General features: G+C 40.0%; 1 protein-coding gene across 1 annotated transcript; it reads left to right on the forward strand.

Annotated features, from left to right (window-relative positions):
• The first annotated feature begins 906 nt into the window (after window positions 1-906).
• LOC106552348 (inactive serine/threonine-protein kinase TEX14) lies at window positions 907-25269 on the forward strand. Its single transcript, XM_087707795.1, has 20 exons — window positions 907-1029; window positions 5350-5492; window positions 6349-6463; window positions 8346-8511; window positions 9589-9731; window positions 10396-10456; window positions 10572-10702; window positions 11429-11545; window positions 11707-11830; window positions 11913-12085; window positions 12163-12308; window positions 13040-13230; window positions 14284-14398; window positions 15317-15411; window positions 16626-16769; window positions 17889-18096; window positions 20674-20753; window positions 20839-20912; window positions 23147-23214; window positions 25154-25269. The coding sequence occupies exons 1-20, from the start codon at window positions 986-988 to the stop codon at window positions 25252-25254; spliced, it is 2439 nt and encodes an 812-aa protein (XP_087563921.1). The 5' UTR covers window positions 907-985; the 3' UTR covers window positions 25255-25269.
• The last annotated feature ends 877 nt before the right edge of the window (window positions 25270-26146 follow it).

Genomic DNA, 26146 nt, shown 5'->3' on the forward strand with positions numbered 1-26146 from the left:
ATGCATTAAAATAAACCGTCCCCAAAAAGTAAGCCCTCCCCAAAAATATTGCAACACAGCAGCAGCCTTGAGGTGACCACGCTCACTGCCTCTTGCACCCCAAAAATAATAAGACCTCTCCAAAAATGAGGCCAAGCGCTTATTTTGGATGTCAGCTTCAGCTTGTCCAGAATGCAGCCGCGCGAGCGATTGTGGGTGCGCCTCGGTTCACCCACGTAACACCTATCCTCCACGAGCTGCACTGGCTGCCTATTGGTCTCCGGATACGCTTCAAGGCGCTAGTCGTCACTTATAAAGCCCTTCATGGTATTGGACCTGGGTACTTGAGAGACCGCCTGCTGCCAATTACCTCCACTAGACCGATTAGATCCCACAGATTAGGCCTCCTCCGAATTCCATCCGCCGGCCACTGTCGACTGGCGACCACCCGGAGGAGAGCCTTCTCTGTGGCTGCTCCAACCCTCTGGAACGAACTCCCCATGGAGATTCGAACCCTCACCACCCTCCAGGCCTTCCGCAAAGCCCTTAAAACCTGGCTGTTCCGACAGGCCTGGGGCTAAAGAACTGTTGCCCCCGTCTCAAATTGGTATGACTGTTGTGTTTTAATCATGCATTGTTTTTTATGTCGTTTTAAATTCTTGTTTGTATCCCCCTTCCCTGGTCGAGTTGTGAGCCGCCCTGAGTCCCCTTCGGGGGAAAAGGGCGGCATATAAATAAAATCAATACAATACAATACAATACAATGTCAAAAGAGAATAAGATCCTGTCTTATTTTCAGGGAAACATGATATTATAATGTGAGAGATGTTTCATCACAAAGGTATTCTACTAAGCAGAGTGTTCTCATATCAAGTATTCTCCATTCTCCAGAGATCATTGTAGTGTTTCTTGGCAATGGTAGTGGAAGGGCAGCAAAATAGTTCTCTGAACAGAAGACAATATTTCTACATAAATATTTTCCCATTCTTGGATATCCTCGGTTACAATGATTTCAAATTATCTGCCTGGAAATTCCTATCTTCAACAAAGGTTTGAATTTACTACTTGAATTCATTTTTCTGTTTCTTTGTCGCTTCTTTTATGGGTCACAAATTTTGCATCAAATTACTTTCCATATCCCAGCAGGATAGCACTTGGCCAGAATATCTACCATTGACATCCCCCACCCCACCTACACACACACACACACACACACACACATATACATATCATGGTTTATGGAGCAGTTACAGTATATAATTAAAGGCTTACCTGGAAACAGGATAGGAAAATAGGACAGGAGGAGGAAAAAAAGAAATGGCAGATCAGACCAAAAATGGCAGAAAACGAACAATATGTGTTTTGGGAACAAAAAGAATAGAAAGCAGACAAAAAAATAAAAAAAGTTAAAAATTATACCCAAGTATTAGAGGCCAGAAAAGGTCAAATCAAATATCTTTATTGTGGTCACGATATAGGGACATTATGCTGCACAATACAAGGATGAAACTTATCATTGACAATTCATCAACTGAAATTGCAAATTTAAATTTCCATACTGTAAATACAGTCATTTACAGAGTACTGTAATATCTAGAATAGGATTTTGTAAGCTGAAGCTTTTGTAGAAATTGCTTGTTTCTTTAATAAATGCAAACAATAGCAAAATAATAAAGTGGATGAACCATAACTTGGGCCAGGAAGAGATGAGAACTAGTGAGCTGTTAGTCCAACTGTCATCTGCCCTTCAGAACCACCTCGGTCTACCGAGATCTAAGGCTAGTTTGTGAGGATAAACATCCCAGTTGAAAGAATAAGAGCTTTTCTAGACATTTGAAAAAAGTAGAGTTGTTGTTCAAAAGTTTAAGGCTAGTTAATAAAGAAGCTTGTCTTTTGGGGAATCAGATGTCCAGAGTAATTGTCCTAAAAGCAGCTCTGGCTCCTACTACCTGCCTTAGAAACAGACCTGATTTTTTAAAAGAAATATAAACATAGTTAGCACCTTAATTTTGGTATTGTGTCATTACCAAGATCTCTCTGGTGGCAAACCCACTAGCACAAGCAATGAAGCAACCCACCAGGTGTTAGGAAAAGTGTTATTTAGAGTTGCTACTTTGTTATACTGTAGTTAAAAGTTTTTAATCAAATAATCCTCAAAGCAGCCCAGTTTAAGATGTTAATTGCCTTACAAATTCATTTAATAATAAACTAAGTTTTTCCCTGATAATCAGCATCCCCTCCCCCAAACTTATGAAATTTGGATTTCACAGCAAAGCAAACATTTTTTTGTGTTAGAAATTCCATAAATATCTGCCAAGTCATTTGAGACAGGATTTTCCTTATCTTAGCATAAAGGTTTTGCTCAAAGTGTGGCCCAAGAACCCCTGGGGGTCCCCCCAAGACTCAGTCACCCAGAGGTCTGTGAAATCAAAATGATTTTCCAGCTTGTGCGGAAAAATGACACCAAAATCCTATCAAATCATCAAGAGAAGCAATAGTGGCAGCAAAGCTATTTGAGTCTTGATATGATAAATATCAATAAATATACCCATCATCTTTAAAACTGAGAAGGGTCCTGGGAAGGGAAGCGGGGGAAGGTTAAGAAACACTGGGATAAAAGAAAATGACATAAAACTGGAGAGGAAGCAGTGAATAAATGAGGACGAATTAGATATCTCTTATGAAGGACCTTTTTCTCCTCAAACATTTCCTTTTTGCCGTGGTTGTAAGGGTTTGATCATCTCTCGTTTTGTACATATTTGTGTATTTGACATAAAACCATAGAAAACGTTGCTTCTGGTGCATTAGGATACATGAGAGTGAACGAGCATAAGTTTAAACTCGAAAAAATCGGCGTTTTATTATATAGTTTCACAATAACAAAAACACATAGAGCGACAAAAGCAATCAGATTTTAATTTCTAAATTAAAAATGGCTAAATTGGGTTATTCTTTCCCCCATCATCAATTGCTCGGAGGGGAATAGCTTAGAAATTATTTTGTTTTTAAATAAAGCGTACAATACGTGTTTTTGGCAAATCTCTCCCCGAAATAAACGGACGCTTAACCGTCAAACGGGGTAAAGGAAGGGTGACATGGACAACACTACTTCGACCTGCAAGGGGGTGAATCCCCTATTTTAGTGCTTGCCTATGCTATGCTGATTCCTTATAAGCAAGACCATTGCAGAGGATACAAAAGAGATGGCGTTATAGTCTTATTATTTATCACGCTCGCTTTCTATTTTTTTATTTTTAAATTCGTAAGCATTCAAAATACTTTATCCTCCCTAAGGAGGCGGAATGGTTCGGCCTTCGGCATCCAACTATTAAAACCACACCGCCCGTAGATAGGCGTGGCTCGTTTTAAAAGGGACGCGCCAACAGATTTTTCGTTGTGGTCGCGCTTGGCAAAACCCTTCTTTTCCCGTCAATTCGGGCTTTGCCCCACCTCCCCGTCTGTCTTCGTCCCCTTTGATTGGTTCGCGTTGCGGCCGTTGTAAAGCGGGGCGCTTTCCACCTTTGCTCTTGTGATCTTGCCTGTCAATCACGCTCAGAGCGTAAAAGCAAGAAAGGAAGTAATTTGGATTTGGTGGGGATTCTGGCACCCTAATTCTTCGTTGTGCCTTTCCTCGCCCAAGGAGAGCTCCTTGAGGTGACAGGTGTTTCTTTTTATGAAGCAAGAATAATTTCTTCCCAATAGATGTAATTGAATCAAGGGTGGCTTTTGTGCATTCATTACACTTAATACATTAGTTAACCCGTGGCATCTATTGCTTTTTACTGGTTCCTGCCCTGCTTAGAGTTTTGCTTTGTTGCTCTACAAAATGTCCTGATTGAATTCAGGATTTAGTGTATTGCTCAATTTTTATGATTTTGCACACTGGCTTGATTTGGGAGCATAAAGCACTTTATAATGCTGCAGCATGAAATGTTAATATAGAGCAGGGCTCAACCCTTCCAGGAATGGAAAGTAAGCGTCAATAAAGGGAGCTGAATATGCAGAGTGTGTTTCTCATATCCATGAATATTTCCAGGTGGATGAGCCAGGTAGGCTTGCATTAGTAGTGTGGGATCACGTATATGTAATCTCAGCTTTGTAACAGGGATAGGGAAAATCCACATTTGCTTGACAATGCAATGCAGAACACCTACACAATAACACATGCAATTCACAATTAGTCATACAATAACACCATACTGCTCCATTTAGAAAAGTACTATAAGGTCAGATTGCAGTCTATAATATACTATTGCAAAGTTGTTCAGGCAAACGGATTTATCAAAGCATTTTTTTTCATAAAAATGGAAATGTGTAGCAGAGTTTCACGAATATTCACTCAATAATCTCATTGGTATCAGTAAAATATATTCATGAATATGAATCGGATTACCGATGAGGTTTACAAAATTTACTGATTCTCCGGAGATCCTGGAAATTCTTTTACTGTGAAATACATATGAATAAAGTAGGATTTTAAGAAGACCTTAGACAACAGTAAAGGTCTTTTGCTTGAGCAGCTTTGAAAAAGCACCTTTGGGGCTTGAGCAAGAAGTTGGATTGGAAGATCTCCAAAGTCCCTTCCAACTCTATTCATTTCCAACAAATTAACAGAGTTGGAAGGGACCTTGCAAGTCATCTACTCCAACCCCCTGCCCAAGCAGGAGACCCTACATCTGCCTCTACCTTGGATTGAACTCACAACCTCCTGATTGTGAGGCCCTCTTGAAGATACTAAGGTTATAGAAAGGAGGAGGAAAGAATTTTGAATAACAATGGAAGGAATATTGGTCTTTTAGTCTAACCCCCCAGCTCAAGCAGAAGACCCTGTACCATTTCAGTCCAATCTTAAAAACGTGATGGAGCACTCACAATTTCTGAAAGCAAGTCATTCCACTGATTACTTGTTCTAACTTGTCAGGAAATTTCTCCTTAGTTCTAGATTGGTTCTCTCCTTGATTATGTTCCATCCATTGCTTCTTATTCTGCCTTCAGATGCTTTGGAGAATATTGGCCCCTTCTTTGTGGCAGGGCTTAAATATTGGAACACTGCTGTCATGTCACCCCCTAGTCTTTCTTTTCGTTAAATTAGACATACCGGTATCCAAATTCCTGCAACTGTTTTTCATATGTTTTAGCCTCCAATCCCCTAATCATCTTTGTTGCTCTTCTGAATGTCCATACTTGTTGCACATCTATGTTTTATATCCACACATCTATGATATAAAACATCTTATGTTTTATATCCACACATCCATACATACATCTGTTTTCTTACAATACATGATTTTTAAAGGAGGCTTGCATTTCATTTAAAGCAGTGCTTTGTTTTATAATATCACTTTAACCGTGTTCTGATGCTTGTTTTAGTGTGATGCCAAAGGTGCCAGTGCTCTCGCCAAACTGTCCTGTGAGCCTAGGCTACTTTACTGAACCTGAATCTCTGGAGGGGCAGTTACTGAGACATGCTGCTGAGGGCAAGAGCAATAAGGCCAAGATATTACTAAAGAGAGGTAAATCATGTTTGTTGTGTGGATTACATTCAGAGGTGGTATTCTGCCAGTTCTGACAGGTTCTGGAGAGCCAGTAGCAGAAATTTTGGGAGTAGGGTGGGAAAGGGGATTTTGCAGTATCCTTCCCCTGCCACGCCCACAGAACAGGTAGTAAAAAAAAAATTGAATCCCACCACTGATTACATTGTGTCAATAGCTGCTGTTTTGTAAGACTAAGAATGCTAGCTGGGCATCATTCATGTGATGGAAATAGAGGACATAAGCAGCAAAATTTATGTTTTACTTCTAATTTATTTCTAATATGGGCCAGGAGATTTAGTTGTATTTCAATGAACTCATTTTGATACATATGTAGGTAGTCTTTGATATACAACCACAATTGAGCTCAGAATTTCTGTTGCTAAGCAAAACATTAGTTAAGTGAGTTTTGTCCCATTTTATGACCTTCCTTACCACAGTGAATCACCACAGGTGTTCAGTTAGTAATATGGTAGTTAAGTGAATCAGGTTTTCCCATTGACTTTGTTCGTCAGATGGTTGCAAAAGTGGTCACATGATTCTGGGACACTGCAACTGTCATAAATATGAGTCAGTTGCCAAGCATCTGAATTTTGATCATGTAATTATGGGGATGCTGCAGTGGTCTTAAGTGTGAAAAAGGGTCATAAGTCACTTTTTTCAGTGGGAATGGTCACAGAATGAACTGTTGTAAGTTGAGAATTACTGTAAATTTACGGTATTATTGCTGTTGTTAATATTATTAATTTATTGGCTGCCCAATTCCAATAGACATGCATTCAGATGTTTGGTTTTTTTGCTGTTGTTCATTGTGTATGCTTCTTTCCTTCCTGCCTAGGTGTGGACGTCGATAGCCACAATACAGCCGGACAGACTGGTTTATATATTGGTGCCCTACTGGGACATGCTTCCGTAGTTCAGCTGTTTCTGCGCTTTGGTGCTAATCCTAATCAGTGAGTAATACAGAATTCCTAGAGAAACTAGTTCAATATTAATTATTCCTTTGCAGCATTTCTGACTGCAATTCTTCTAGAATAGAAATATATTGTAAGCATCCTAATGCATACATTGTTTCAGATATCTGCAGATGTTCATTTCTTTAGGAACAATCCCACCATTCATACATTTCTCAGATTTGCAGCTACAGTCCACAGATAATGCTGAATAGAAATGGCCTGGCTTTGTTGTCGAGATGCCTTTTTTTCTCCTTCCAGCTAACACACTAACAGGTCTGTTGGAGGTGTCCACACAATAGCATTTTCACTCTCCTAATGTGTTTTAAGGAGGATGAAAGTGAAGACTTATCCCTGCTGTGCCAAAGGCAAGATTACATCTAATGGGTCCATGATGTAGAACGGTACATTTGCCATTCAGCATTAAGAGCAACATCTTAATGGAGGCTTTTGAACAATACCCTGTTTCCCTGAAAATAAGACCTCCCCAGATAATAAGCCCAATTGGTACATTTGCCATTCAGCATTAAGAGCAACATCTTAATGGAGGCTTTTGAACAATACCCTGTTTCCCTGAAAATAAGACCTCCCCGGATAATAAGCCCAATCGGGCTTTTGAGCGCATGCACTAAAATAAACCCTTCCACGAAAATAAGCCCTCCCCAAAAATACTGCAACACAGCAGCTGTCATGAGGTGACCATGCTCGCCGCCTTCTGCACCTCAAAAATAATAAGGCCTCCCTGAAAATAAGGCCAAGTGCTTATTTCAGGGGTCAAAAGAAAATAAGACCCTGTCTTATTTTTTAGGAAAACACCGTAGTTGTCAGTTTATGAGCTAACCTTGTATCAATTACAGGGTTAGCTCACAAAGCAACTCTAATTCAAACAAGAAAACAGATGAATATATTAACTATATATTAAGACTTTCAAGTTAGTTTTAACTCCTAGCAATGGCCTGAACAGGTCACTGCTATTTTCTTGGTAAGATTTCAGAAGTATGATTTGTTAATGCCTACTTCCTAGGGCTAAAGGTGACTGACCCAAAGTCACCCAATTGGCCTTGAACCTAAGGCAGAACTGGTTTCCTGATGTCTTAACCACGACACTAAACTGGCATCTGCCGGTTATAAATCACATTATATGCCTCTAGTGATTCAGATACAATCCCAGGAAAAGCAGCATCTGTTTTGTTCCCAAAAGATGCCGCTTATGTGTTCTCATTCACAACCCCAAACTCATTTTGTTCTTCAGATCCAGAACACTGCCCACCCCTATAGCAATAGCAATAGCAATAGCAGTAGACTTATAAACCGCTTCATAGGCCTTTCAGGTCTCTCTAAGCGGTTTACAGAGAGTCAGCAAATTGCCCCCAACAATCTGGGTCCTCATTTTACCCACCTCGGAAGGATGGAAGGCTGAGTCAACCCTGAGCCGGTGAGATTTGAACTGCTGACCTGCTGATCTAGCAGTAGCCTGCAGTGCTGCATTTAACCACTGCGCCACCTTGGCTCTATAGTTTATGCCATATTTCTACAGTACAAAAGATATCTTAGCTTAAGAAGCCATTAAGCCCAAACTATTGTCATACCAACTCCTGTTGAATCAGCTGTGATCATGAACACTGACAACTGGTAAATTAGCCCAATCGTCTGAAGAGCTGAAGAAGTTTCTTGGATGAGAAGTAAAACGTCTACAAAGAAAAACCAGAAAGTCCAGTTGCCTTTTGAAAAAGCACCTTTGGGAACAGGATGACCTGGATGACTTGAGAATCTCCATAGACATTTAGCCCGTTCACCACAAATGAGATTCGTTTGAACTTAGTTGTTTTTTGTAGTTGATACCCTAAACCTCTTCCTTCCCTTTCTATTCTATGAATCTCAGTCGTTGCTATGACGGTAGCAGTCCAGTCCATGCAGCTGCATTTTCTGGTCACCCAAGACTTCTCAACAGTATCCTGCAAGCCGGAGGTGATTTAAGATTCCATGATCAAAAGGGTCGGACTCCTAAGGACTGGGCCCAGCAAGCTGGAAGTGAACAAAATGCAAAGGTACAAAATTCATAAGGCTGATATGGATATAATTCTATGAACTGTGTTAGCCTGCTAGAAAAACAAAAGATTCTAATCTAATAGTAACTAATTAAAGCATTGGGGAGTTTTTTCTGTGTTTGGAAGTTCACTGCTTTTACAAAATTGTGCAGAGAGATAGTTGCAGGTAGTCTTCAACTTACAACCAGAATATCAATTGCTAGCAAAGTGGTTGTTAAGTGAGTTGTGCCTGATTTTATGACCCTTTTTGCCATGATTGTGAAGCAAATCATTGCAGTTGTTAAGTGAAGCATGTATTTGTTAAGCAAATCCTTCTTCCCCCATTGACTTTGCTGGTCACAGGTTGGCAGGGAAGGTTGCAAAATAGCAATCACATGACCCTGGGATGTTGAAACTGTTGTAAATATATGCTAGTTGCCAAATATCTGAATTGCAATGACAGATAGTCCTCGACTTACAACAGTTCATTTAGTGACCATGTAAAGTTACAACATAACTGAAAAAAGTGACTTATGGCCCTATTTCACAGTTGTGACCCCAGTCATGTGATCAAAATGTAGATGCTTGGCAACTGGTTCATATTTATGACCGTCGCTGTGTCCCCGTATCATGCAATCCACCTTCTGACAAGCAAAGTCAATGGGGAATCCAGATTCACTTAACAACCATGTTACTCACCTAAGCACTGCAGTGATTCACTTAACAACTATGTCAAGAAAAGTCGCAAGTTGGGGCAAAATTCACTTCATAACTGCTTCCCTGAGCAACAGAAATTTTGGGCTCGACTGTGGTTGTAAGTTGACCCTGTGGATTCTCAACAGTTCTAAATGAGGACAGGTTATATAACTCACTTCTTTCAGTGTGATGTAACTTTGAACAGTCACTAAATGAATGGATATATGTGCTGTTAATATACTGGTGGCCATTTTGGCTTCTGTGCTGGATGCAGAGGTATGAGCACTGCTCTTCCCTGAACAATCCGCTTACTTAGCAAGTATGTAGTTTATGATACCCGGCTATTGGATTACGTACAAGGATTTTACCGAATGTGGTCCACTGTCTTTCTATTGCTTCTAGGTCATGGACATCATACAACAATACTATGCTCAGATGACAGCACAGGTGCAGCACGGAGATCAGTCGCTGTATTCAAAAAGTCTAGGAACACCTTCACGCAGTTTGCGTTCTTCTTTCACCTCACTTTTATCTACCTCCTTCTGGTAACTTTATTCTTGTTTGGTTTTAACCCCAAACCTATTAAAGCAGAAGATTATATATCAAAAAGCCTGATTTGAACTGACCAAATACATTGTTCTCTCATGTAATATGTCCCAGTGAGTATATGTTTTTATCTACACTGACAAAAGAAAAAAGTGCAGCATATCAGGATAGTACATATCAGAAATCACCATCCCATAAATAAGCTGTGATCATTTCTTGAAAAACTCTCAAGTTCCCAAAACTTCATGTTGTTGTAAAACAAAAACAAAAATATGCACAAAACATTATCCAATGTCGTTTCTTCTAATTCCTTGAAGGCACAATAAAGGGTTTAAGGGTTATCTCCTGGTGACATTTGTTTAGTTATTATTTAATGTTAGCACTTGCAACGATATAATTTCTTTCAGGTGCAAACAATTTGAACAAAAAGCTTAGGGCAGTGCAGACCTAAAAACTGATCTGAAGAAATATTTTAGACTTCACGTGAGCAAAGCACTTTCATTTGTTCATGAAAGCAGCCATATCATTTTTCCATACCAAGAAAATAGATTACACCTTATAGATTTTTTTTTCTTGTCAGCAAGAGAAACTGTCCATTCCCTTTTCTTTTACTGAAAGTTCAAAAGAATGTATCCTAAAAGAATCCTCCCGCCTCTCTTGCAGGTATCTGGACTGTCCCCAAATGTTTGCAAATGTGAAGAAGCCATTTGTTGGATATGGACATGTAAGGACATTTATTTGAATAGTGTAATTAACTGCAGAGGGAAGGGCAGGTACTAATCTATAAAGTGCAAAGCTAAGCTGCATACTTAATTTGTTCATTTCCCCCTCCCTCCCAGCTCTATCCCAGTAGATATGAGCAACCACGGATGGCTGCCTTCCTATCCATTGCTGATAATAACGAACTGATCAGAGGACAAGGAGAGGCAGATTGGAGTTATCAGAATGGACCATTTACACTCATGAGGAAGTAAAGCTGTATTTTGAGTTGCTATTTATAGCCCCTTGTGGTTTGTTCCTTCCCACATTTTTAGAATAATGAAATGTAACCTTATAATAACTTGGAAGATCCAGTTCAAAGAGGAGTAGTTACATATAATAAAAGCCTTCTGAATTAATAATGAATCCATGGTGACTTATGTCATCATATGATTCCGTGATTCATCTTTAATATTTCCCATCTGAGAGCCGAGGTGGCGCAGTGGTTAAATGCAGCACTGCAGGCTACTTCAGCTGACTGCAGTTCTGCAGTTCGGCTGTTCAAATCTCACCGGCTCAGGGTTGACTCAGTCTTCCATCCTTCCGAGGTGGGTAAAATGAGGACCCGGACTGTTGTTGGGGGCAATATGCTAACTCTGTAAACTGCTTAGAGAGGGCTGAAAGCCCTATGAAGCGGTATATAAGTCTAACTGCTATTGCTATTCAAGTTCAGAATATTGTTGGCAAGCTTTGACATTACACTGAACTTCCAAGCAGAGAGTAGAAATACATACGTATCTAAAAACAGGGAAACAGAACCTGAATATGCAGCAACTTTACATAAATAGAGATGTGTAACTTGGTAGTCTGGGAGAAGGGATGGTTTGCAAATAAAGCCAACTGAGGAGTTATGATTCGACCTCTTCATTTCACCATTTTGTGGAGAAAAGGATTGGACTCTTAACTCCAATTCTTCCATTTTGACCTCTGTTCCTAGCTTGCTATGGAATGGACAGTTGGTTACCGTGAGAAGCATCAAGCCAGAGGCACATCCCAACTGCAGCAAAGCACGTCGCACCATGGATTTGCTCCTAGCTGAACAAGAGCACTGCAGGTAATTCCAGATTGTGGGCATCGGGGGATATGATGGGTCAAAGAAGGATATGGTGAGGTGATTTATTTATTCAGGCTTTCCTGGATACAGTCAAGAGATGCGATCTATGCGGTTGTTCAGAGTAGATATGGTGTTTAACATGAGTCTTGTGTTTCCTGTAGTCAACTTCGCCATCCCTATCTACTGCTCCTCTTAGCTGTGAGTCCATCCATGGATCTCGAAACTATCCAGCTTGTCTTTGAAAGAGTAGAAATGTGCTCCCTCTACTATGCCTTGCACTGTGAGGTAAGTGGGACAGTCAGGAAGTAGGCTGCTCTTCTCACTACCCAGAACTACATCCTTCCTTTCCTTCTTCCCTTCACTGCAGAATCCTAGCTCCCCAGCATCCTCCGCTACAGTGCATCTGCTCCTCCAAGTCTCTGAAGCGCTTTTGTTTCTGCATTCTCGAGGCTATATCCATCGGGCTGTGACCTCTCACGCCATACAGTTGGTGAGACCTGGCCTTGCCAAGCTCAGTAACCTTGAGTACATGCAACAGAGGTTAGTTGAAGCAAGTGCAACTGTAGTTGTTCGGATAGGGTTTTGCAGGAATCTTGACGGAATGGATTCTGTTTCAGGAGAGAGAAACTCTGTTTAACTTGGCCTATCCCACCACCTCCGCCTCTCTACAACTGGTTACCCTTGGAAGTCATCAGAGACCGATCAGCCTCTGTGAAGTCTGACTTCTACAGTTTCTGCACAGTCATTCAGGAAATCTTCACAGGTCAGTTTGGGATATTAGTAGAAAATCACAGGTAGCATGAAATTATCAGCAACTCGTGAATTGTGCGAAGTAACTTCACTGCAAATAAATTATGTGAACATGTTGCCAAACATGCAGTCTGTTAAAAATGCTTTCTTTTCCGGAAAGATCACGTTGGTTTTAGCCTTAATTATGTTTAAAATAAGGCTGTTGGAGTCAGATTTAAATTAGACATGCTATATTCTGTATAGCCACATTTGGAGATTTAGATCCATTTTAAAATTGTACAAACAAGCTCTAAAAATGACCAATTAGAAACAGTCCTAAGGACTAGAATTTAGATGCTCCTTTGATCTTTTTTGTTTATTACTTATTTATTTTGTGGAGAAATCTTCTTTACCGGATTCAGTTTATTGAGGTTAGCACACTTCTATCTATTTCTTAAGTGTGGTTTCAACTATAGGATTATTGATTAATGATTCAAACAACAAGATATTTATAATAATTGGTATCTGCAGGCTTTCAAAATCATTCAGAAAAAAATGCATTTTCTATTGTTCATAAAAGCAAATAAATCACATGCATTTGAAAAAAGATGCTGCTGTAAGAATTGCAATGAAATTATGCTGCTTTAATAATTCATTAAAGGTGTTTCAAATTGTTTTTGGGCACAAGCTTAGTAATTGCAGCTAGTAGAATGCTGTGGTGATCAAAACTATCAGGCTTATATATCAAGCAATGCATATTTTCAGGGGAAATGCCGTGGGATGGATTGGATGGCCTCGATGTGAAAGAAAAAATGGAGGGAGGGCAGTTTCTCTTAACTGATGCCCGTGTCCCTGAGCCATTTTATGAGGTGGTCAAAAATGGTACAGCTTTGAAAGAACGTGACCGGAGAGGCACTTTCCCTGACTTACGCTACTTACTGCGGGCAGCCCAACAGGTAAGATGTTCAACTGCTTACATTTTGAGTTATTCCTAATCCTTTCTGCATCACTGATTAAAGTATGGGCCTTTCCTCACTGCATAGAAAATTACCAGACCAGAAAAAAGGAAAATGGAGTAGTAATGTAATAAAGTAGTAATGTAGTAAAAGGAAAGAGGCGTAGTAATGTAAAAGACATTGAGCCTATGTATTGAGAAGTTCAGATGATCATTCACAAGTTTCATCCTTAAAGGCTTCAGCAATGCCTACTAATAGCAATAACGCTTAAACATATACATACCGCTTCACTGTGCTTTACAGCCCTCTCTAAGCAGTTTACAGAGTCAGCATATTGCCCCCAACAAATTGGGTCCTCATTTTACCCACCTCGGAAGGATGGAAGGCTGAGTCAACCTTGAGCCTGGTGAGAATCAAACTTCCGACAATCGGCAATCAGCAGAAGGAGCCTGCAGTACTGCACTCCAACCACTTCGCCATCACGGCTCTGCTAAACCATATTTGCCTTCTTGAATTCTAGTTCTGGTTCTTCCTATACTTTCTGCATTTGCAAACAGAGACTGGAATCTTTGAGTCACATAATTTATCTGATTCCTTCTTGAATTATTGTATTCATCCTTAGGCTGCTTCATATCTTGCCCAGCCATCCAAGCCCCATTCTCAATTCTTGTCATTGCATTGTTTCTACAGTTGCTTTGCCCTCTTCCACAACATTTAAGCCCTTGTAAAGAGGTCTAGCTATTACTGGTGACCTAACCATCTCTTACAATTGATATAGGATCTCCTGCTTAAGCAGGGGGTTGGAGTGGAAGACCTCCAAGATCACTTCCAAGTCTGTTATTCTGTTGAGAAATGTAGCGAATTTTACCTTCACTATGACTTTCAGAAGCTTTCTGTTTAAGGGGAAAAATACAAATACTGGTACAGCCCCGGCCCCCTTTCATCATATACAGTGCTTAAGTTTCTTTTTAGGAAAGAACAAGACATTGTTGAGTCTCTTTTTTAACTTTTATTGATCAGGAATAAAAATCATAAGCAGTATTACTTTTACAGGGTGCCGCGGGAGATTTTCCTTTGCTTTCATCAACAGCATCATGTCCAAAGAAGCTTTGCATATGGGCAGGACAAATGGTGTCCACTCAAGACCCTGTCCCCATCATTCCTGAAGGTCAGTTTCTTGGATGGTAGTAGAACTACAGCATGCAAAAAGATGTTAGCTTCATGGATTCCAATGTAAATCCAGAGGCCAAACCTAAGTAAATGTTGGTTTTGAGAATGCGTGTTATAATCTATATTTACTCAGATGTGAATTTTAAGTTGAGTCACTAAATGAGTTCACCCCTTAATATTAACTCATAGCCTATTTTAGCCACAATTGTTGAATCACTTATGAAACAGGCCAGAGTCTTTACTGTAGATGAGCAAAGTGGTCATTGCTTTTTTACATGCACATAAGAAAGAGAAAGAGAGGCTGACATGTGTCTGTTTTTGTTTTTCTGATGAAAGCAACTAGATCCCATGGACACCCATGGTTTGGTCTGTTCTTGATTTGTTCTCATTTGGTTTTGCTGCTCTAGTTTTGCATCCAGGTAAAAATATGAATAGACTAAGAAAACAACTCTACAGAATAATTTAGATGGCAAACTCTGCAACCCTTTGGCAAGCCATCCTGAGGTTAACTGGACTCAATTGAACAACGAGCTATACGTTTCAGAATTGGGTTTATAAAACAGTTTTTGGTAAAAGTAAACTCCAAATGAATAAATGAATAGCTATGTAGGTTACAAAAAAATCATCTTGTATAACATCAGATAAGATCAAATATTTTATGCTAAGAACTATTTGAATAATAATACAATAATGTTAATAATTATTAAAATTAATAATTATTGGAACAATAATATGAATTGGAAATTGAAAGTGGAAAATCATATGCAGGAAGAAGAATGGGGAAACAGAGGGCAACTAATAAGGAAAATTGGAGCTAATATATAATAATGTGGAGTAGCAAAATAAATTAATATAAGGATCTAACTGAACCCATAGATTTTTCTATAGTTGGTTTTATCTCTGTCGCTCTCTCCAGAAGCACCATATTTTGAGGTGGAGTCCAGTAGCAGGAGTGCAGGACAAAGCACATTTAGTGCTCATCCTGGGAACCAGACAATGAAACTGGCACAGGTAGGAGGTTGGATTCCAGTGGCTTTAAACAAACTTTCCCCTTCCTTCTTCCTTCTGGGGAGGGATGTATCCTGGCACAACATAATTCCTATTACATGTAAGAGCATGTTGTCTGTTTTTGGAGAAAGCCTTCAATTACAGTAATTTGAATTTTGCTGCAATAGTAACTAGACTAATGTTTTCCAACTTTGGCAATTTTAATATGTGTGAATGTTAAGTCTTTGACTTCAGTGTATGTTGAAGTTGTCATGATTTGGAAACACTGGACTAAACTCTGGAAGTTGCTTGGATAATGCAGTCAAATACAGCCCATTTTATATCAGTTTTTAAATGGAGAAATGATACAAACACATATGCACATACACTCACACTTATTAGCTAAAACAGGCAAAGCACTCTTACATAGCATCTGTTCTTGAGATCTTGGTTCAGCAGAGTGACTGACCCACTGATTGAATCTTCAAAAAAAGACCTGGCTCTCCAAATCAGAGGTGGTATTCAACAGGTTCTGACCAGTTCTGGAGAAGCAGTAGTGGAAATTTTGAGTAGTTCGGAGAACCGGTAAATACCACCTCTGACTGGCCCCGCCCTATCTATTCTCTGCCTCCCGAGTCCCAGTTGATTGGGAGGAAATGGGGATTTTGTAGTAACCTTCCCCTGGAGTGGGGAGGGCATGGAGATTTTACAGTATCCTTCCCCTACCAAGCCACACCGCGCCCACCAAGCCACACCCAAAGAACTGGTTTTTAAAAAAATTGAATTGCACCACTGCTCCAAATGTTTATCCCAAGGGAAATGGCTAATATTCAACAGGTTCATTAGTGTGAATCATGTTTCATTTGAAGGGTTTCTTACATTTTTTAAATTCTAATATTCTTAATTAATATTGCAATATTCTTAATATTAAGAATTTAGAGAAAGGTGAACTGGAACAAGTCAAAAGCCTAAGTTCTATTGTCAATTAAATGACTGCCATAAGATACAAGAAAGAAGAAAGAGGAGACTAATAAGGTTCTCATGTTTCTAGCCATTGACAACTGAGAGGCCTAGGGCCTCGCATATTGGAGTAGAAGAACAAAATTTCTTCCGTAGAAAGAGACTGGTCAAGGATGCCCCTCTTTAGGAAACAGGTTGAAGGGACAATTCAGATTAGATTACATTCCATCCACTGAGGAGCATCCATTTTCACAGTGTTCTGCATTTTTTTTTCATAGAAATACAGCGATCAGGAGGCCGGTGTCTATAGCAAATCTGTGGAACAGCAAAATCTGAAGTCAAACAGTGACAACACATGGGAACACAAGAAGAGTGATGAGGAGAAGGCTGAATCTGATAATACTGTCATGTCAACAGACCTGGTATGGCTTGGTCAGGCTTGAAGCCTTTTTAAGTCTTGATCTGTAAACATCCTGCCCCGCCCCAGCTACACATTGCTGGATGAAATGATTTAGAGTTTCCAATCAATTAATGAGAACTTATTTAATGAATCAACTAAGTTCTTTGATTAAATCCAGGGATCTTTGGATGTTTTCTGTAATAATGCAAAACACTTGCTGTTAGCAGAGATATAGGAATTATAGCCTAAAAACGGGGAGGGGGCCTACCAGAAAGTACAAGACAAGCAATGTTTTCACTATGAAGCCTGAACTGTGTGCTGTGAAGCAAGCACATTCACATTTTATCACATAGTGTCACATATGCAATGCATTGATTGTGGATTTCTTTTTACTTGACTGTAAAGCATACACATCCATAAATGTAATGATTAAAAGTTGTAGCTCTAGGATTTACATACTACTAGGATTTACATACTATTCTACATCAAAATCTCCAGGAGTTTTAAGAAACATTTCACCACTTCTCAAGTAAACCATTTCACTCTGTAAGCCTCCGTTCCCTTTTCAATATGATTCTGCTTCAATATACATAGTGTAAATGTATCAATCTTCTTTCCTAGTTCTGGATTATACACATACACACACGAATTTTTTCAATCCTGATCTGCATTTTTGGATGATTTCTCACAAACCAAATACTCTAGAACTGGTCCTCAATTTACAACCCCAGTGGGGACCAGAATTTCCATTGCTAAGCTAGGTAATGGTTAAGTGAGTTGTGCCCAGTTTTGTGACCTTTTTCGCCATGTTGTTAAGAGAATCTCATAGCCATTCAGCAAAAGCTGGCTTCCCCCTTCGACTTGACTTGTCAGAAGCTGGCTAGGAAGGTTACAATTGGCAATCATGTGATTCTAAGAACTTGCCAGTTGCCAAGTGCCTGAATTTTTATCACATGACTGGGGTCGTTGTGATGATCATAAATGTGAAGACCAGTCGTGAGTCACTTTTTTCAATGTTTCTATCACTTCAAATGGTTTCTAACCTAATAATTGTAAATTGAGGGCTACCTGTACTCCTAACCCTGATCTCTTCTATGTTACCCCACCTGAACTCTCCTCACAATTTTTTCCCCTTCTTCAGGGAAACACTGTTGCCAGCCAGGAGGACAATGTTGTGAACAGCCTACAGGATTCAGCCTGTCTATTTGCAAAGGCCCAAGCATCCTTAGAAAATCTCGAGAAACATTTTGCATCTGGCATCCATATGTTGGAGTCATTTGTCACCCATCAAGGGGCACCAGGTCGAACGCATCATAGTGAGGGATCCGTATCTAAGCGGGTGGTGGTGGGTAAGTCCTAATACTGGAAGCTATCATGTATTTCACAGTGACTGCGGATGTTCCTTCTTGTGCACATTAAAAGTTAAGAGCTTTGACCCTTTCCAGTTATTGTAGATATTTTATTACTTATAATCTGTGTGCCAGCATTACACAACCCCTCTGCATCTTGTTCAGCACTGAATTACTGAATCTGATGTATGAATCTTTCATGGTCATATAAACCAGAGGTCCCCAACCAGGGGTGGGATTGAAAAAAATTAGCAGCTGGTTCTCTGCCCAGTTGCTGGGACGGCATGGTAATGGGGCCGTGGTCTAGTCGACTTCCTGCACCACAGGGGGGATATTGCCCTCCCCGGGCTCCGGAGGGTTTCTTTTGAGCCTCCGGGAGGGCAAAAACAGCCAACCCTGGGCTACGGAGGCCAGAAACAAGCCCATTTTCAAACTTTCGATACTTCTGGTATGCCCCTTTTTCCCCTCTCCAGGCTCCGGAGGCTTTTTTTTGAACCTCCGGGAGGGCAAAACAGCGTTCCCCAGGGTCCAGAGCCAGAAACAGACCCCCTTTTCAGACTTCCAGTGCGTCCGGTAGGCCCGTTTTTCGCCCTCCTAGAGCCTCCACACCGGGCCTGCACTTATCGGACATCCAAAACAGGCCATTTGGAGACTCCTGGGAGGGGAAGGGTGGGTGGGGTCAGCCAGTCAGTCCAAACTGAATGAATCCCACCCCTGTTCCCAACCCTCAAGCTGTCCACTGCCAGTTAGTAACTGGGCAACACAAGCGAGCAAAGTGTCCTCTAGGTGTGCACATGTTTTAAGTAGCACACATATCCTCCTCTTTGCCCCTTTGTTTTCCACGGAACCAGTCCCTGATGCTCAAAAGGTTGGGGACCGCTTTTCCAAACTTTTCAGATTTTTTTTTTAATCAATTTCCAACTCTTGCAGGACTAATTCCCTGTATTATTTTTACATGTGTTTTCAAATTCTGAGAAGTAAAACCTATTCCGGAGGGGGAAAATTGTTATATTTGATCAGTGCTAATATAGACACAGTTGCAGTTGGCTGCATGGTTGAAAAGAGGATTATCTAGGGACAAAAATCCAGGAAAAAAACTTTGCAGCATTTTATCTCATTCCAAATCCATATGTACTTTATTTGTGTGTGTGTGTGAGTGAGAGAGAAAGAGAATACAGACCAAAGATTCTTGGTGGTACACACACACACACGAATACAGAACAAAGACTCTTGGTGGTACACAATACAATTAAAAAACATAACACGCTGATTGTAAAATTATTAGAAATAAATATTAAATAAGAGATAAAAATAAATAACATTCATATTTTAAAAAACCAGTTTGGAAGAGTTCTTTTTTAATCAGCTTCTGATAGGCAATTGAGGTCAGGGCAAGTTTCAACTTTAATCGCAGAGATTAATCCTTAAAATGAGAGTCATGACAAAGAAATATGGCTTCCTGGTCTCAACCCAGCTATTATCCTCAAGGAAGTAGGGGATTATAATTCCTTTGGGATCTATGTAGTAGATTTGTCCATACTATTTGGAGAAGGTGGCCTTTTTCTTAGCTATTATTTTTTTATTAGACTGTACTACAATTTAGTACATTACTCCAAATATAGCATATTAGTAAAAAACAGATGTATCACAAAAGTATATATTTTTAGAAAATCATAGAAACCATTTGATTTGCTGTGTAAATGGAAATTTTTGAAATAGAATTTCAGAAGGTGACAGCAACGTACGTATCAGTAGTGGGGAAATTGATCCCGACTGATAATTTTAGGAACCTGATATTCTTAGTAATGCTAGAGGTTCTTCATGCATACAGAATTATTAAAATTACTTTTATTGTGGCTATATACCAAACATCAAATGGGTTTAAAAGAACAATGATATTTACCATCCTCCATAGTGAGTAAAACAAGGTCGTTTCCAAAATCCAAAATCTTGGCCTTCAGGAAAACCGCCAATCAGAAAATATGGATTATAACAGCAGAATAAAATTGAACAGGTTCATAGCTATCTTGGAGGGATTTTGGATGCCAAAGTGTCTCTGGAAAGCACATTGTCATTATGCCATTCTGGTAGCATTGCAATCTTCTGCAACTATTCTCTTTTGGATATTAAGCAAAGATTACCTGCAGATTTATGACTCATTGCTTAGCAACCATTCAAAATTACAATGTAACCCCCCCCCCAAAAAAAGGCATTTACGAGCAGAATTCAAAACTGCAACTGTCACTTCCCCCACCCCACCATTTTAGGCTCTTAGCCCACTATTATGGCCATTTGCGGCATCCTGTGGTCAAATGACTATGATTTACGACCTTTTTTGCTGGAAACCAGCTTTTACTTCCAAATTCTGACCAAAAAAACCATTGTAGATAATCTTTAACAACCATGGTGATTCGCTTAATGACTGCTGGAAAAAAAATGTTATAAAATCTGGGCATTCATAGGATGACCTGCTTAACAACTGGTTTGACTTCTGAGCTCAATTGCAGTCATAAGTTGAGGAGTACCTGTAACTAACACTCTTTAGATTGCTATTAACCTCCATTTGTCTCCACTCAGAGAAGTGCAAAGATAACATCCAGAACCACTCCCTTCAAAACCTTATTGATTTATCAGCTCAAGCCAGAAGAGAACAACAGGTATTTTTAAATGAAGTAAAACAAAACAAAAACTTCTGTTAGTATATTGCTTGGTGATACTAACCTCCTACAGTCTTGCCTGCAGCAAAATTCTGTCTCATCAGAGATTTATCCGAAGTTGGAGAGTCACACAGAAAGGCCTTTTTATAACATCAAGAAGTAAGTATCAGATGTCACAATCACATTGTTTGGTTTGGTTTGGTTTTATTGGACTTATATGCCGCCCTTCTCCCAAAGGACTCAGGGCGGCGTACAACATAAAAACACATATGACAAAAGTTTAAAAAGTTTAAATAGAAAATCCAATAACCTTCAATTGACAATTTAAATCAAATTTAGAATTAAATTAAAATTAACAATTTAAAATTAATAATTTAATTTATTCTAATTTAGGCCAGGCCGGCTTGCTGAAAAAGCCAACTTTTTAGGGCGCGCCGGAAGGACTGGAGGTCGGGAATTATGCGAAGCTCCAGGGGCAGCTCATTCCAAAGGGAAGGCGCTCCCACAGAGAAGGCTCTCTCCCTGGGGGTCGCCAGCCAACACTGCCTGGCCCACGGCACCCTGAGGAGACCAACTCTGTGGGATTGTACTGGACAGTGGGAGGCTACCGGTGGCAGTAGGTGGTCTCGCAGGTATCCTGGGCCTAAGCCATGGAGCGCTTTAAAGATCATAATTAACACATTGAATCGCACCCGGAAAACAACCAGCAACTAGTGCAGGCTGCCTAAAAGGGGTGTAACATGGAAGCACCTAGGTACCCCCATGACAACCTGCGCAGCTGCATTCTGGACCAGCTGGAGCCTCCGGGTGCTCTTCAAGGGCAGCCCCATGTAGAGAGCATTACAGTAGTCAAGGCGAGAAAGGACAAGGGTGTTAGTGACTGTGCACAGGGCATGCCGATCCAAGAAGGGGCGCAACTGGCGTACCAGGCAAACCTGGTGGAAGGCCCCCCTGGTCACGGCTGTAAGATGTTCTTCTAAACTAAGCCGCGTATCCAGGAGGACTCCCAGATTGTGGGCCCTCTCTGAGGGGGCTAAAATTTTCCCTCCTATCATCAAAGATAGTACATGATGCACAAATCGGGATGACAGGAACCACAGCCACTCAGTCTTAGAGAGATTAAGCTTGAGCTTGTTCGTCCCCACCCAGATCCACACAGCCTCCAGGCACCGGAACATCACGTCGAGGACATAGTTGGGGTAGTTTGGGGTAGAGATGAAAAGTTGGGTATCATCAGCGTATTGATGATACCGTACCCTGAAACCATGGATGATCTTGGCCAGCGGTTTCATATATATGTTGAACAGGAGGGGTGAGAGAACCGACCCCTGGGGCATCCCACAAGTGAGGCGTCTCGGGGTCGATCTCTGCCCTCCAACAACACGAACTGCGATCTATCCGAGAGATAGGAGGAGAACCACTGCAAAACAGTGCCCCCCACTCCCAACTTCCCGAGTCGTCGCAATAGGATACCATAGTTGATGGTATCGAAAGCCACTGAGAGGTCTAATAAGACCAGGATAGAAGAGCAACCCCTGTCCCGGGCCCGCCAGAGATCATCAACCAATGCGACCAATGCCATCTCCGTACTGTACCCAAGCATGAAACCCGACTGAAATGATCCAGGTAGATCACCTTGCATAAAGAATTGGCTAATAGCTTTCAGATTATGTTATTCTGGGCTTGGGGCAGCTTGGGATGCGTTCAGCTCTGTAAATCTGAAGGTTAAGTTACTCAGTCTTATGACACCTCTGACAGAAATTGTGTGTAGAACCCCAAAGATATACTATGTCGCTAAATTCTGACAAAGAAAGAAAATGAAATGAATTTATAAAAAGAAATGGGACTATACAGGGATTGAATTTAAATAGAAGGCAGAGAACTGATTTTGTTGAATTCTGCTTGAAATCTGTGAGAAGTGGCAATTTAATAGAATGCTATTGTAAATCCTCTTTCAATCTCAGCCTTGTAAATATGTCAGGTAGCACTACAATGTCTTCTTTCTAAATCTTTGACTACTACGGTAATCCCTGAAACTTCTTACCACACAGGGATTGTCAATAAATGTTAGCCCTTTGAGGTAGGCAAGAAAAAACACTGCTCTTTATTGTAGGGGAGAAGAGCAGTATCCTAAAAGCCCATCACAATTTCTCTCTGCTAAATCTTTTATGAAACAAAACTAACGTAGAATTACTTTGACTCTCTTTTGTATCCCTTCCTCTTTTTCTGGAGTAAGAAATCTGTTCTCAAAATCTGAAATTTTCTATTTCTCATCTAATGAAGACATTTGTAAACTAAATGTATCTCTAAATTTAATCCACCTTACATTTCCCTAGTTTTGAAATCATCTTTCATGAAACTAATTAAAAATGTGTTAATTCACGTTTCCTCAGATTTGATCTTCTTCAGGAAATTATCCATGAGTTGAGAGGAACAAGTGACTCCTTCACGGCGAACCCCAGTAGGTAGAAAATTGGAATCTTATTTTGCTGGTGTAGACCTGAAGAAGGCATGGATATAGTAATCAATATTCAGTCTTTATTTGTAGACAAATGGTATAATTTCTTGTTTATTTACACAAATATGTAGAAAAGAATCAGAGGTGGTATTCTACCGGTTCGGACCGGTTTGCCTGAACCGGTAGCGGAAATTGCAGGTGGCCCGCCCACCCGCCCCTGCTCTACGGCATCCCATTTACACCCTTTTTTAGCCAAAAGTGCATGCGCTGAAGGCTTAGCACATGTGTGGAGGGGGTGCATGTGAGCGCGCGCTCACATTTGCGAATCAGTAGGGAAGGTTAAGTAAATACCACTCCTGAAGATAACATTTTGTGTCATGAATTGCATCGGTTTTCTTTGATCTTTGCCTTTTTTAAATAGATGCAATGTCACTGATTCTGACAATGGCCTGTTTGCCTGTCGGTTTATTAAATTTATATGCCACTCATCTCTGTCCCTCCCTATATTGTATTAGCTACCAGCTATTTGCCTGTATTTTAAAAGAACCGATTTACATTTATACCATTAGGCTTTCTTACTTTTCTAACAATACAAATGGTTAACAATTATAGCTTGTAGGGGAAAGTTAAGAAGCTTGCCTGACCAGCCCTCATGCAAAGCTGTTTTTGCTTCTAAAACTGAATTCCCTAGATTCACTCTTGGAAGGAGCAAAAGAATGGGGAAATATTTCCTGAGCATTTTTAGTCACTTTCTGCAAGTACTGCCTACTGGAGATTAAATGATTCCGTATATACAACTAACAATTAGAAAAGCAACTTTTATAATGGTAACAAAAGGGGCTCTATTTATAAGCAATACATTACAGAGATAAGTTAAGTCTAGTCCCTACTTCACTACATCTTGCCGTGTGGAGATCAAAAAACATCTCCGTAAGTGTATGTCTTGGAAGGAAGCAGAAGGAAGTGGCTTTCCACTAGCAATTAGTGTGGCAAGCAGCAGGCAGAAAGGTAATTTTTATATTTCTTTCTATGCCCTACTAAATCATGTGGCATTACATCATTAGGCAATATTGGATTTGGATCTCCAATGGGAGGAAAGCAGCTGGGAGGTTGAACATCAACGGGAGAGATTTTTAACAAGGTTGGAACTTCTTACATGAGGAAATGCATGGAACGTAAAAACATGAAAATGCAGCAATCACTTCACATTACGAAAGGATTGTTCCCTTTCTTGTAACCTGTACAAAAAGTTTACATTAAACTAATTTGCATTTGTTTACATAGTTTGCATGACAAAATTTAGTTTGGCAAAGAAGACAGAAACACTGCCGCCAAAGCTCTCCCTCTTAACTGTTGGCAATCCCTGCTCCAGTTTCAGAAATTGGATTGGTGTTGCCGACATGGTGTCTTGGTTTCTATTCTGCTCTAGAAGACAGCGTTTCTCAACCTTGGCTGCTTGATGACGGGTGAACTTCAACTCCCAGAATTCCCCTAATCAGCTTAGCTGACTGGAGAATTCTAGGAAAAGAAGTCCACCCATCTTCAAGTTGCCAAGAACATTGCCATAAGAATTTTACTTTAAACAAATACGTCTTAACGAAATAGTTTTTCAGCAACTGACAAAATTGTCATCTTTGTCCAGAATCAGAAAATGCATAATTCTAATACAGTGATGTATGAGAAATTGTCCCTACCTGTGGAGATAAATATATCTTGTCAGAATCAATGTTTTGCATATAGGAAATCCCAGATTTAACTGCTAAGTATTTCCAAATAAAGGAACAAGTAGCAAATAAAGGATAAAGGCCTTCCCTGAGCCATTAACAAATTAGATTAAATGTATATGCAATCTAGTTGGATATAGACCAATTGCAAACTGTGTTCTTTTATTGTGCAATAGCAACACAGCATTGTGTCTAACGTATTTTCATCATTTCCACAGAGCAGCAAACACAGAGCAGAAAAGAAAAAGATCACCTCTGTTCTAAAGACGGGATATCTGATCCCCACCACCAGTCAAGGAATGATGACCAGTTAGGATGATCAGTACTTGGTGATGATCTCTCTAGTTCTCTGTTAAGATAGGACTGAGATAAAAGCAGTTCATTTCTTCAATAGCACAGCCATCAGTATGCATCCTGAGAATTCAGTATCTCCAGTTCAGAGTCTCATAATCTAGAAAAGTTAAGTAGCACTGGACGTGATTTCTCTTCAACAGAAAAGTCTATTTTTTTAAAGAATGAACTAATGTTATTTAGAGCATTTGGGTCAGGCTAGGAGAGCTATAGATCAAATAAAGCTTTTGGTGAATTGCTAAGCATAGGTCTCAATCAAAGCATTCTGTAGCCATTTTCCCCACATAGACCTTGTTTAGCTCATGTTCTTTTATGCTTTGAATTCGCATTCAAAGCTGTCCAGTCATGCAGTCTTGTACGAATAACTCATTTTGTCATTCTCTAGTATCACATTTTATGAAAGTAGAGAATTGTGTAGAAGAGTGTAGCCCTTTTCTCCCCACATGCCTCTGGTGAAAATCTCTCTCTTAACCAAATCAGTTGTTTTTAGCTTCAGCAAAGAATTGCTATGATCTCATCCTGAGCAAGGTAGTTAAACTTCCTTTCCTGCTGTGAACTCAATTCTGTTTGGGGGTGGGGGAGTAAAGGAAACACATATGTTGAAAAATGAACTGTGATAGCGTTCCCTTTCAAACTATTAACATCAAACTTAGTTTTATCTCAGTTTACTACTGCTATTTACTTTTTTTTATTCAGAGGATGTTAAGAAATAATACTATTTTGCTGCCTTTATCTCCTTATGAATTCAAAGTTGCTTAAAATGGGGGCTTTGCAGGTTAAGTTCTGATGAGGTTGAGGCATTTTATAACATATACCAATAGTATCTTGTACCCCTCCAAACTACTCTCTGAGTTAGCAGT

This window comes from Thamnophis sirtalis, unplaced genomic scaffold, assembly GCF_051295495.1.
Source record: "Thamnophis sirtalis isolate CommonGarterSnake01/CBP01778 unplaced genomic scaffold, rThaSir2_p1.2 scaffold_3, whole genome shotgun sequence".
In the NCBI taxonomy this organism is placed as follows: domain Eukaryota; kingdom Metazoa; phylum Chordata; class Lepidosauria; order Squamata; family Natricidae; genus Thamnophis; species Thamnophis sirtalis.

What these genes read in the sequence shown, in the direction of transcription:
- LOC106552348 (XM_087707795.1), top strand. Translation starts at nt 986, where the DNA reads ATGATTTCAAATTATCTGCCTGGAAATTCCTATCTTCAACAAAG. An exon ending in TACTGCGGGCAGCCCAACAG is followed by an intron (nt 13,231 to 14,283) that starts GTAAGATGTTCA and finishes TTACTTTTACAG; the next exon opens with GGTGCCGCGGGAGATTTTCC. An exon ending in CTGTCATGTCAACAGACCTG is followed by an intron (nt 16,770 to 17,888) that starts GTATGGCTTGGT and finishes CCCCTTCTTCAG; the next exon opens with GGAAACACTGTTGCCAGCCA.